This window comes from Rhynchophorus ferrugineus, unplaced genomic scaffold (assembly GCF_030347505.1).
Source record: "Rhynchophorus ferrugineus isolate W39M unplaced genomic scaffold, kcgeb_rfMv2 rfM5, whole genome shotgun sequence".
NCBI lineage: Eukaryota > Metazoa > Arthropoda > Insecta > Coleoptera > Curculionidae > Rhynchophorus > Rhynchophorus ferrugineus.
Window position 1 is genome coordinate 28,190,221 of NW_027472584.1, and position 12,985 is coordinate 28,203,205.

The window sequence follows — 12,985 nt, forward strand, 5'->3', positions numbered from 1 at the left end:
TATTGTATTGTAATTCTTCAAATGATTTAACTAAGTCAATTCTACTAAAATAATAAATGAATATGTTCTCAAACACATCATCGTTACTTATTATTCATTTCCTAGTACAGAAATATTTACATTAACCTTGATACTTTCAAAAAATCAATTCACTTGTTTCCGTGAATCACCATTCGAGTTCTCTAACATTCAGAAGGCTACCATCTTCCTTCCTCCGTATCTGATTCATTTTTATTTCCTAGTAGTTCACTTTAATTCATTTCTATATAAACCCGCACTATGCTTCGAAAAAATATACTCGGTTTCCGTTAGGTAATTTCTTCATCGGAACCATAAAATAATCGATGCTATAACAAGTTCTAGGTAAACAGATCGGTAAGAGATCAATAATATATTTAGCATAATTATATATTGCTTATGAAAAGGTAAAAAAAGAATTTGCACGTATATGATAAAACGATTTCTGGTTAATTGGTGACGTAAAACGGTTTCATGATATTACAATAAAGTATTGATAGTGGTAGTGGGAATTTTAAAGGATTAAAGGATGACCAAGGGTAGTCATCAGGTTATTGTTTACTATCTGTTATTTTCTTGAAGTTTGAACAATTTTAGAGGTTTCTTAAAGATAAACAGAATGCTGTTACTTTGAGAAAATGCAGCCAGTTATTATATCCTTAGATACTTGAAGTGTCTTTATCGATGCTTGAAATAAACATAGAGAAGCATTTCTGTTTAATTCATCTTTAATATTCGTCTCCTTGTTTAATTCTGACGAATTTCTTGTAGATATTAGATGTTCATATTGTTTTGCAGCATATTTGTTCTCCAAAAAAGATTCGTTGTTCATAATATCTATAATTTTGGTCCATAAAATATATAAAAGATAAAAAATCAATTAGAAGCAATTATAATATTTAAAAGAACAGTAACAAATTCTGTTGTCGATTCGTCAATTCTCAACGGAGGTATATTTTTGAATTCTTTAAAAAATAATAATATAGGGCGGAAAAGTTCAGCATCTTAAATCACTCAACGAAGAAATTGTTTCTGGCGAAAAAAAAAGGATCCAAGAAAATATCTGCCCTTGAAAAAATATCGAAACAACCGAGAAAAAAAAGCGTCTTCTTGTATACGCGATGTGATGTTTTGTATAAAATATATATTTTTTAAAGCTTCAATCGTTCTAATTTTTTTTCGTATTCAAATTATTTTCATATGAATATATATCATATCAACCGTATGTTTGAATATTTAAAAGTTAACAAACATTTTTTTAAAATAAATTCTGCGTGAAATACAACAGGAATAATTTCTGAAATGTATACAAGGTGTGTTCAGAAGATTAAACGACGATGACTATTTAATTATTTATATAAAATATTCTTCTAATACTATCAGAGCCTGAATTCATCATAAATTAATAACAATAAATGTCATTCATTAAAATAAATGGAAATACAATGTTTTTCTATTTATTTTAGAGTGAACCTTGTATGTTCGGCGATACAAATTTAAGCCAATTATCCTGTAATTTATTTTAACAAGCCTTCCTGTTATTTTATATATATATATATATATATATATATATATATATTATTGAGATATAATAAAAGGATATATATTTTACTTATATCTCTCGTATGCTGGTGCAGATAACAGAGACTGTCAAAATACATTTTACTTTGCTTTGAACTTTCCCTGGCATAATTCCCTTAATGGAAGTTTCTGTATAGTTCTCAGGACCTCTTTGAACTGAAAAAGGCCTATTTATCTGGACTACATGTATTCATGACAAAAAAAGAGAATCCATATGATGGTAACGATTTAAAATGTTCACGGTGATAAATCATTTAAAGTGTCTAGTCCTTTTCGCGTTTGATATTTTAATGTTCCTAGTAACAACCGTTTTTGTTCTTTTGTTTTAGATATTCGAAGATCACTACTTTTTTTCTCATAGTGGTGTAGCCAAGCGATCGTTAGAAGTAAACCCAGAGAAAAGGGTTCGATTGGCTGTCGATACGCGTGTACAATGGGCGGCCCAGCAAAAGGTCAAGAAGCGAGTGAAACGAGACTTACATCTTCAGGATTCAGATCCAAAATGGCCGAATATGTGGTATCTGGTAAGCAGACGGTGGATGACATCAAGAATGTATATTAACTCGGTTGTTTTACTTCAGAACCGAGGTGGTGGCTTGGATATGAACGTTGTACCAGCTTGGATAGCTGGTATAACAGGCAAAGGTGCTGTGGTGACCATTTTAGATGATGGTTTGGAGAAAGATCATCCGGATTTGGTTAAAAATTATGTAAGTTCACAGTTGAATTGTCGCTTAATTTTTATTGCATGTTATATTTAAATAAATACGTAGTTGTTAAAGACCGGGAATTCATTTTACAGGTTTTTGACTATTAAATATTTTCGGAGATATAATTAAAGGATGGTGTAGGACTGTATTTCAAATATAAGGGTGACCAGATCGTTTTTCGTGATTTATATTAGACTCAAATTTTAAAACCAACAGAACATAGATCACTTTTCTCTTAATTAATTATAAAGACATCAAAACTTACCATAACTAGTACTCTCCGGGTTATTATAGCACAGAATCTAAAGTAAATCCATCAAAATTAATTCCCAGTCGCAATATTTGTCTTAATTAATTTCGAGCATTCAGTTATTGTGTAAGTTTTAGGAGATTTTCATCAAAAAGTAATAATTAACTATAACCCAGCTCTAATATAGTTTTAATTACAAATGGAAACTAAAAGACTTGTACAATTCGAATGTACTTCTGTCGCATAACAATGATTAAGTTTTGAATGCAATAGAATTTAGTATTGTAAGATCTTCCTCATAATATACGGAGAAGTTTCAACTGAGGTTCTTTCCCCGTTGTTATTAATAAATAAATAAAGGAGTTACTTTTTATGACCGCTTGATAATAAATGACATTGTCTTGAAGCTGGAAATTGTAAAACTCGTTATGGAACTTTCGTACAAAGGAAGACTATAATAATTATACCCCCTCCAGTGTTAGAAAGTTTATATATTATCAGAATAACAAAGTGGGATTCCTTTTTTTTCCTAAATAATAGGCTTAAGTCTCCCTAATTAAGTCCAAAACTAAAAGTTCGCCTCCATAATGGACCAGTTAACCTTACAAGTTTGTTGTTACGACTACAATTTCATTTATTTTTTATTGGTGGTTTTCATTTGGTGTAGTTTTTACGATATGTTATGCCAAAAAAGGAGTTAGTCAGAGATTGACCATTTAAAAATCGTTTTTGTTGGCAAGTTAAGGCAAGTCATTCTTACCTCTCGTATTACTTTCAAGATAAAACTTTCAAAATACATTAACATTGTTATACCACCATTCGATTCAGCTTAAAATTTCCTATAATCCCTGTAATTTTCATTAGCCTGATAAAACATTCAAAATATATGTATTTTGGGGTGAAAGAAACGAAAATCCATGTTAAATTGCTTTAGAATGTATAGTTTCTAAGATATGTCACATATACTGAAATCCATTACTTTTTTGAAAAAACACTTTTCGTTATGTAACTTCAAAACTAAATATTGCATGAACATTGTTATACCACCATTCGATTCAGCTTAAAATTTCCTATAATCCCTGTAATTTTCATTAGCCTGCCTTAATTTCATCGGAAATGGCAGCAAAAATATTGAAAATGGCAAAAAATCGCGAATTTTCATGACTATATATATGGAAAAAGTGACAATTTTTTTTACCTCTCGGATTAAGGTAAAACATTCAAAATACATGTTTTTTGGGGTGAAAGAAACGAAAATCCATGTTAAATTGCTTTAGAATGTATAGTTTCTGAGATATGTCACATAAACTGAAATCCATTACTTTTTTGAAAAAACACTTTTCGTTATGTAACTTCAAAACTAAATATTGCATTAACATTGTTATACCACCATTCGATTCAGCTTAAAATTCCCTATAATCCCTGTAATTTTCATTAGCCTGCCTTAATTTCATCGGAAATGGCAGCAAAAATATTGAAAATGGCAAAAAATCGCGAATTTTCATGACTATATATATGGAAAAAGTGACAATTTTTTTTACCTCTCGGATTAAGATAAAACATTCAAAATACATGTATTTTGGGGTGAAAGAAACGAAAATCCATGTTAAATTGCTTTAGAATGTATAGTTTCTAAGATATGTCACATATACTGAAATCCATTACTTTTTTGAAAAAACACTTTTCGTTATGTAACTTCAAAACTAAATATTGCATGAACATTGTTATATCACCATTCGATTCAGCTTAAAATTCCCTATAAGCCCTGTAATTTTCATTAGCCTGCCTTCTTTTCATCGGAAATGACAGCAAAAATATTGAAAATGGCAAAAAATCGCGAATTTTCATGACTATATATATGGAAAAAGTGACAATTTTTTTTACCTCTCGGATTAAGATAAAACATTCAAAATACATGTATTTTGGGGTGAAAGAAACGAAAATCCATGTTAAATTGCTTTAGAATGTATAGTTTCTAAGATATGTCACATATACTGAAATCCATTACTTTTTTGAAAAAACACTTTTCGTTATGTAACTTCAAAACTAAATATTGCATGAACATTGTTATACCACCATTCGATTCAGCTTAAAATTCCCTATAAGCCCTGTAATTTTCATTAGCCTGCCTTCATTTCATCGGAAATGACAGCAAAAATATTGAAAATGGCAAAAAATCGCGAATTTTCATGACTATATATATGGAAAAAGTGACAATTTTTTTTACCTCTCGGATTAAGGTAAAACATTCAAAATACATGTATTTTGGGGTGAAAGAAACGAAAATCCATGTTAAATTGCTTTAGAATGTATAGTTTCTGAGATATGTCACATAAACTGAAATCCATTACTTTTTTGAAAAAACACTTTTCGTTATGTAACTTCAAAACTAAATATTGCATTAACATTGTTATACCACCATTCGATTCCGCTTAAAATTTCCTATAATCCCTGTAATTTTCATTAGCCTGCCTTAATTTCATCGGAAATGGCAGCAAAAATATTGAAAATGGCAAAAAATCGCGAATTTTCATGACTATATGGAAAAAGTGACCATTTTTTTTACCTCTCGGATTAAGGTAAAACATTCAAAATACATGTATTTTGGGGTGAAAGAAACGAAAATCCATGTTAAATTGCTTTAGAATGTATAGTTTCTGAGATATGTCACATAAACTGAAATCCATTACTTTTTTGAAAAAACACTTTTCGTTATGTAACTTCAAAACTAAATATTGCATGAACATTGTTATACCACCATTCGATTCAGCTTAAAATTTCCTATAATCCCTGTAATTTTCATTAGCCTGCCTTAATTTCATCGGAAATGGCAGCAAAAATATTGAAAATGGCAAAAAATCGCGAATTTTCATGACTATATGGAAAAAGTGACAATTTTTTTTACCTCTCGGATTAAGGTAAAACATTCAAAATACATGTATTTTGGGGTGAAAGAAACGAAAATCCATGTTAAATTGCTTTAGAATGTATAGTTTCTGAGATATGTCACATAAACTGAAATCCATTACTTTTTTGAAAAAACACTTTTCGTTATGTAACTTCAAAACTAAATATTGCATTAACATTGTTATACCACCATTCGATTCAGCTTAAAATTTCCTATAATCCCTGTAATTTTCATTAGCCTGCCTTAATTTCATCGGAAATGGCAGCAAAAATATTGAAAATGGCAAAAAATCGCGAATTTTCATGACTATATGGAAAAAGTGACCATTTTTTTTACCTCTCGGATTAAGGTAAAACATTCAAAATACATGTATTTTGGGGTGAAAGAAACGAAAATCCATGTTAAATTGCTTTAGAATGTATAGTTTCTGAGATATGTCACATAAACTGAAATCCATTACTTTTTTGAAAAAACACTTTTCGTTATGTAACTTCAAAACTAAATATTGCATTAACATTGTTATACCACCATTCGATTCCGCTTAAAATTTCCTATAATCCCTGTAATTTTCATTAGCCTGCCTTAATTTCATCGGAAATGGCAGCAAAAATATTGAAAATGGCAAAAAATCGCGAATTTTCATGACTATATATATGGAAAAAGTGACAATTTTTTTTACCTCTCGGATTAAGATAAAACATTCAAAATACATGTATTTTGGGGTGAAAGAAACGAAAATCCATGTTAAATTGCTTTAGAATGTATAGTTTCTAAGATATGTCACATATACTGAAATCCATTACTTTTTTGAAAAAACACTTTTCGTTATGTAACTTCAAAACTAAATATTGCATGAACATTGTTATACCACCATTCGATTCAGCTTAAAATTTCCTATAATCCCTGTAATTTTCATTAGCCTGCCTTAATTTCATCGGAAATGGCAGCAAAAATATTGAAAATGGCAAAAAATCGCGAATTTTCATGACTATGTAACTTCAAAACTAAATATTGCATTAACATTGTTATACCACCATTCGATTCAGCTTAAAATTCCCTATAATCCCTGTTATTTTCATTAGCCTGCCTTAATTTCATCGGAAATGGCAGCAAAAATATTGAAAATGGCAAAAAATCGCGAATTTTCATGACTATATATATGGAAAAAGTGACAATTTTTTTTACCTCTCGGATTAAGATAAAACATTCAAAATACATGTATTTTGGGGTGAAAGAAACGAAAATCCATGTTAAATTGCTTTAGAATGTATAGTTTCTAAGATATGTCACATAAACTGAAATCCATTACTTTTTTGAAAAAACACTTTTCGTTATGTAACTTCAAAACTAAATATTGCATTCTATTGATTCAGCTTAAAATTTCCTATAATCCGTATAATTTTCAGTATCGTGCGATTGTTTGAACGGAAATGGCAGCAAAAATTATGGAAAGCGCATCCACCATATGTATCTGGTACTACTTCCTGAAATGTTTTGACAATTGAATTAGATACACATTTTTTTTACAGTTTTCACACAGTTTTATTTCGGAATTAGTCTACTTTGAATAGACTTATGTAGATAAATAACAAACATTTTGGGTTTTATTTACCTATTCTCGGCACTCTTTTATTATAATGTATATTTTTAGTGTCGTTGATAAGATTTTCTAAAAGTAAATAGAAATTACTATTGTAGAATCAACAAATACTAGCCGTGTTAGTTTGGTAGTCGTTAAAAATATGACGCTACGAAAGTAGATTCGAAACTAACATAAAGATTTCACAGTTTATGTCGGCCGGAACATAAGCAAGCATTCTGTTTTCTTTTCCGTTCACCCCCATAGTCCGTTTTATGCTCCTTTCTTACCTGGGCCCTATCTCCAAACACTTCAAACAGAACCTAACCTAATTTTATTGAAGAATGAAAAATAAGGCGCGAGCGGGCGTAAAACAAAATCAAAAGGAACCGAATTTATGCCGGAGCAACGAAGCTGAAGCTCAACCGGTTCTTAAAATCCCTTAATAAACAAAGTTTTGGTTTCAAACTCAATTAATCAGAGTGGTGAGTCTGTTATTTCGAAAAAAGGAATTCCACTTTGTTATTCCGTCGTTATATAAACTTTTCAACGGGGGAAGAATAATTAGTTATAGTCTGGCTTTGACCAAAAGCCTTAATAACGAGCTTTATATTTTCAAGTAACAAGCCGAAACCGTTATGAAAATATCGGTTACCTTGAGACACGGTTCACATCCAGCGAAAAACGATTATCATTGCAAAATATTCCTGTTACATGACACAATTATCCACAAAACGGGATGAGTCCTTCGCATAAGCTAAAAGCAAAACAATTTTAATGATTCAGTATGTTATAATATACGTTTACTAATTATAAGGTGTCTCTCAAAAAGAATATTTATACAAACACCTTTATTAGATACGCTTAGTACAATCTTAATTATAAATTAATGTATTACTACATTTCATTTGTACTTGGATTAAATCACAAGCAAAACGAGTGCGAGAAAATACATCAATATGTATTCCTCAAGTATAAAATTATAATAACTTAAGCTATAGTTTACACTAAAGGTATTCACTTTATATAAGTACGTATGGTTTTGTTCGCTTCAATCTCCTGACATCCTGCGCGCTGTGCAGCAGTTATATTGCTTCCACGTTAGTATGATTTGGTAATCTTCTTTCGTGTTTCAAGGCGAAATCTTGGATAACTTTGCAAATCCAATTGATTTCCACGTCATCGTGCAGCTCTTCGTTGGTTACATAGCGATAAGCATTAATCAATCGAAGAACCTTATTTTGACAGCGTTGGATGACTAGTTGATTTGAATTTTTAGTGCAACCCCATATTTGCACCCCATAAGTCCTTATAAATCAACCTCTTTGATATTAGATCAAGTTGATATATATATATATATATATATATATATATATATATATATATATATATATATATATATATATATATATATATATATATATATATATATATATATATATATATATATATATATATATATATTGGTGTGAAAGAAACGAAAATCCATTTTAATTTGCTGTAGAATGTATATTTAAGATATATGACTTAAAATGAAAGCCACATATTTTTAGAAAATACTCTTTTTATTATTTAACCTAAATACAAAAAGTTGTATGAAAATTATTATAATACCATTCTATTCAACGTAAAACTCTGTAATTTTCATTGGCCCGCCTTTATTTAAACGGAAATAACTAGAACATTGATAATATCAAAAATCGCAAATTTTCACGGCTATAAAAAATGGAAAAGGTGCCATAATTTTTCACCTCTTGGATATAGATAAAACTCTCAAAATATATGTATTTTAGGGTGAAATAAATAATTATAAGTTTGTACTTTTTAAAATATGTGACGTTTTAAAAACTGTAACTGAACTGAATAAACTTTGAACTGCATTGTATAACTCGAAATCTGAAGATTGTACAACAATTATTCGATTCAGCATAAAATTCTTTATAATCCCTGCAATTTTCATTACCCTATGATTATTTGAACGAATATGACAGCAAAAAACCCGAAAAAAATCGTAAATTTTCACGACTATATATATGGAAAAAGTGCTAAAAAATGTTACCTCTCGGATAAAGGTAAAGCCCTCACAATATATGTATTTTAGGGTGAAAGAAACAGAAATCCATGTTAAATTATTTTAGAATTTATAATTTTTAAGATATGTACAATAACAGAAATCCACTCATTTTTTGAAAATACGCTTTTCGTTATATAATTTCAAAAGTAATCGTTACATTAAAATGATTATAACACCATTCGATTCAACGTAAAATTCTTTATAATCCCTGTAATTTTCATTACCCTATGATTATTTGAACGAATATGACAGCAAAAAACCCGAAAATGGTAAAAAATCGTAAATTTTCACGACCATATATATATATGGAAAAAGTGCTAAAAAATGTTACCTCTCGGATAAAGGTAAAGCCCTCACAATATATGTATTTTAGGGTGAAAGAAACAGAAATCCATGTTAAATTATTTTAGAATTTATAATTTTTAAGATATGTACAATAACAGAAATCCGCTCATTTTTTGAAAATACTCTTTTCGTTATATAATTTCAAAAGTAAATCTTACATTAAAATTATTATACCACCATTCGATTCAACGTAAAATTCTTTATAATTCCTATAGTTTTGATTACCATTTCTTTATTTGAACGGAAATAAAAGCAAAAAGAATAAAAATAGAAATAAATTCCTAATTTTGATGACTATATATGTATAAAGAGAACTCATAAATAATAATAAATTTAATTAATTTTAGTTCTTTTTTTCTTGAAATGTAAGTGAACTATTGATATTTTTTAATTTACCTTGATATGTCAGAAATTAATATCATCGAGGTAGGCTTCGGCAAAAAAATGAAAGAAACTTGTCGCTTTGTTTGACTGAGCGGCAATTTCGATGTAGCTATGCAGATTTTCGAGACCAATTATGCACGAAATGCTACGTTCTTTTTGTTTTTGTTACAAAGGCCCGTATTGCCCTTTGGTCGTGTATATATCTCCGTCGCTGGAAACAGTTTACAATTGAAACTGAAAATTCATATCCGAATTTTAGATGTTATTCGTTTTTTCTCGCTACTTCCCGTCTCTTGTTTCCGAGTACGATATGGGGATTGTTAAATTTACTTTGAATTCAATAAATAACCGAGAAACATTTTGAGTTATTCAATGAATAATATAGTAGCAGAGTCGGTAATAACGTTGAACAACGAAAAATATTCTTTTTTCCGGTGAAAATATATTTTATCTTTGTTTTATTATAAAGCCTTTATGGCGCAAGCTAAATAATTTCTGCGTAAGTAGTGTTTATGTTTATTACGGCTCGCATATGTGACAGTGTGGGTGATATAAATAGCGAAAAAGCGTATTTCTCTCACAAATGCATTCCGTAGAAGGATGCAATTATGTAATTTCAGATATTTAAAACGGAGAATGCGTTTGATCTTCATGCCATTGCACCACATATGACATCATTTCACGGGCTCAGAGGGAAAATGTTTTATTAGCGCTCTTTTAAAACACTTGTAAACCTTCTTTCATTGTCGGTTCATTATTATTAAGTATCTGCCATTGGGGTATAAAAACTGTCTCTAGATAAAATATGGATGGGGACTTGATTTTGCCAAATCATTCGTGTAAAAAAAAACGATACAAATAAGGCCATGCTGACAAAATTGCCTCTTTAAATCGTTTGAAAAAGTTCAGAAATATCCGTCGGTATTCGCATTGAAATATTATTTCTATAGAATATTGTAGGGCTTCGCGAAATTGATGTTCTGCCGGCATAACGAGAGAAAAAAACCACCTTTACAAATTTAACATAATTTGTTATTCTCATTTACAATAACGTCTGTCTGCCTATAATCTTCACTTGATAATGTGTTTTTTTTTCTTTCACTTTCTCTATAATTATCGACGCAAAAATATTTTCATTATAAGTATTAACAAATAACAAATTCACTTGAAAGATTCTAACGACACGCAATATAATAAGAAAAGTTTCTTTGAAATAACGCACAACTTTTACGGAGAAGTTTCTTCACAAGAGAGATATTAATTTTACCGAAACACACATATGAAATATAACATTTTAACCCGACACATAAATTATCATCAGCGATGTAAATTAAAATTACCGTTTTTTGACAGTTAAATAATGGGTTGGGGAAAAAGAATTTTCGTTTGTTTTTTCATGTGATAAGATTTTTTTTTAATTATTACCCTTAGTGGTTTAATAATCTGTCCAGTGGTCAAAGCACATTTCATATGATTATAATATATACATAACATGTAGAAAATGACTTCATTAAATGATCCTCCTGTGTAAAATATTATCTTAATCAGTTAAGCCGTATGCATCACGTTAGACAAAAAGCAAAACACATTAGAACCAAAATAAAACAACTAGTTGGTTAGTCGGAAGATACTCCCAACTTGATCTAAAATCAAAGAGGTTGATCTATAATACAATTATAAAGCCAATTTGGACCTATGGGGTGTAAATATGGGGTTGCACTAAATATTCAAATCAGGTAGTCATACAGCGCTGTCAAAACAAGATTCTTCGATTGATTACCAATGCCTATCGCTATGTAACCAATGAAGAACTGCACAATGACCTGGAAATCAAACGGATTTGCGAAGTTGTGCAGGATTTCACCTTGAAACACGAAAGAAGATTACTAAATCATTCTAAAACGTGGAAGCAATACAACTGCTGGACAGCGCACAGGATGTCAGGAGACTGAAACGAACAAAACCATACGAACTTGTGTGAACATTTAGTGTGTATTATTAGTGTAAACTATAGCTATAAGTTAATAATTAATAAATAATTATAATTTTATAATTGAGGAATATATACTGATGTATTTTCTCGTACTCGTCTTGCTTGTTAATTAATCCAAGCACACAGGAAAAGTAGTAATAAATTAATTGTAATAATAATAATTAAGATTGCACTAAGCGTATCTAATAAAGATGTTATAAAAAAAAAGTTAAGCCGTATTCCAAATGTTATTCTAAAGTCTATATATGTCCTATAACTAGATGGTGTTAAACCTTTTAGTACCTTTAGTGTGCACGTTGGGTTTGTTAAGTGTTTTGTGACTAACGATGAAAAGTATAGTCACTACAATACCAAGCCCAAAAAGGTATAGGTTAGTTCTCATATAGCCTTATTGAAGAGAAAAAATTATGTACATGCAACCATCTAACATTAATATTGTTAATATTCTTTTTATTTCTAAAATAAAAACAACTTTTTCATGTCCCATTAGTTTCACGTTGAAAGATCCATACCTACATGATTAGTGTTCCGAAACTTAAACAGGAATAAATCTGTTGGATCCGCGAAAAAAAATTTGCGATGCGTGGAAAAAGGGAAGGGAAATTTAATGCTCAAAAATTTGCTGAAGCTAGCAACCCGTCTGATCAGTTTAACTATCCAGAAATAATATTTTACGATTCCTACCAAATATGTACGAAAAAAAAACAGCTGAGTGTCTGGGAATTTTTTTCTAATAAACATTCGCGAGCTTATTGTGTTTGATAACATTTATAGTTGAGATGTTATTTATTTAAATTAAAATTATGTGTAAAGAACTGTTATATTTTGATTCGTTATTACTTATTTAAATAGTCGTTTAGTTCTTGATATTTCGGGATTATTTTATTGTATTTTACTACAAGTTGTATACATATTTTCACTTGTCCAATTTGGGTTTTGAAATCACCACTCAATAATGGACCAAATGCATAGAGTAACAGCGGTTATTGGAAAGGCGTTTAAAGAAAACAAGTGATGTCCTATAGTATTCCTTCCCCAGAGTAGTATCTTGGGATCATTTCTATATATGTTTTACACTGCTGATACATCAGCAACAAAAGAAACAGTGCTTGGGACATTTGCCGACGACACATCCCCATAAGC

At 29.9% G+C, this 12,985-nt stretch overlaps 1 protein-coding gene across 3 annotated transcripts in view; it reads left to right on the forward strand.

Moving 5' to 3' along the window:
- The window catches only part of LOC143197135 (furin-like protease 1), an 84,556-nt gene that overhangs the window by 50,511 nt on the left and 21,060 nt on the right, over positions 1-12,985 (forward strand). For all 3 annotated transcript variants that reach the window (XM_076405337.1, XM_076405339.1, XM_076405338.1), the window contains exons 3-4: positions 1,929-2,123; positions 2,181-2,309. In XM_076405337.1, the coding sequence (XP_076261452.1) occupies positions 1,929-2,123; positions 2,181-2,309 (324 nt within the window). The remainder of the gene's footprint in view (positions 1-1,928; positions 2,124-2,180; positions 2,310-12,985) is intronic.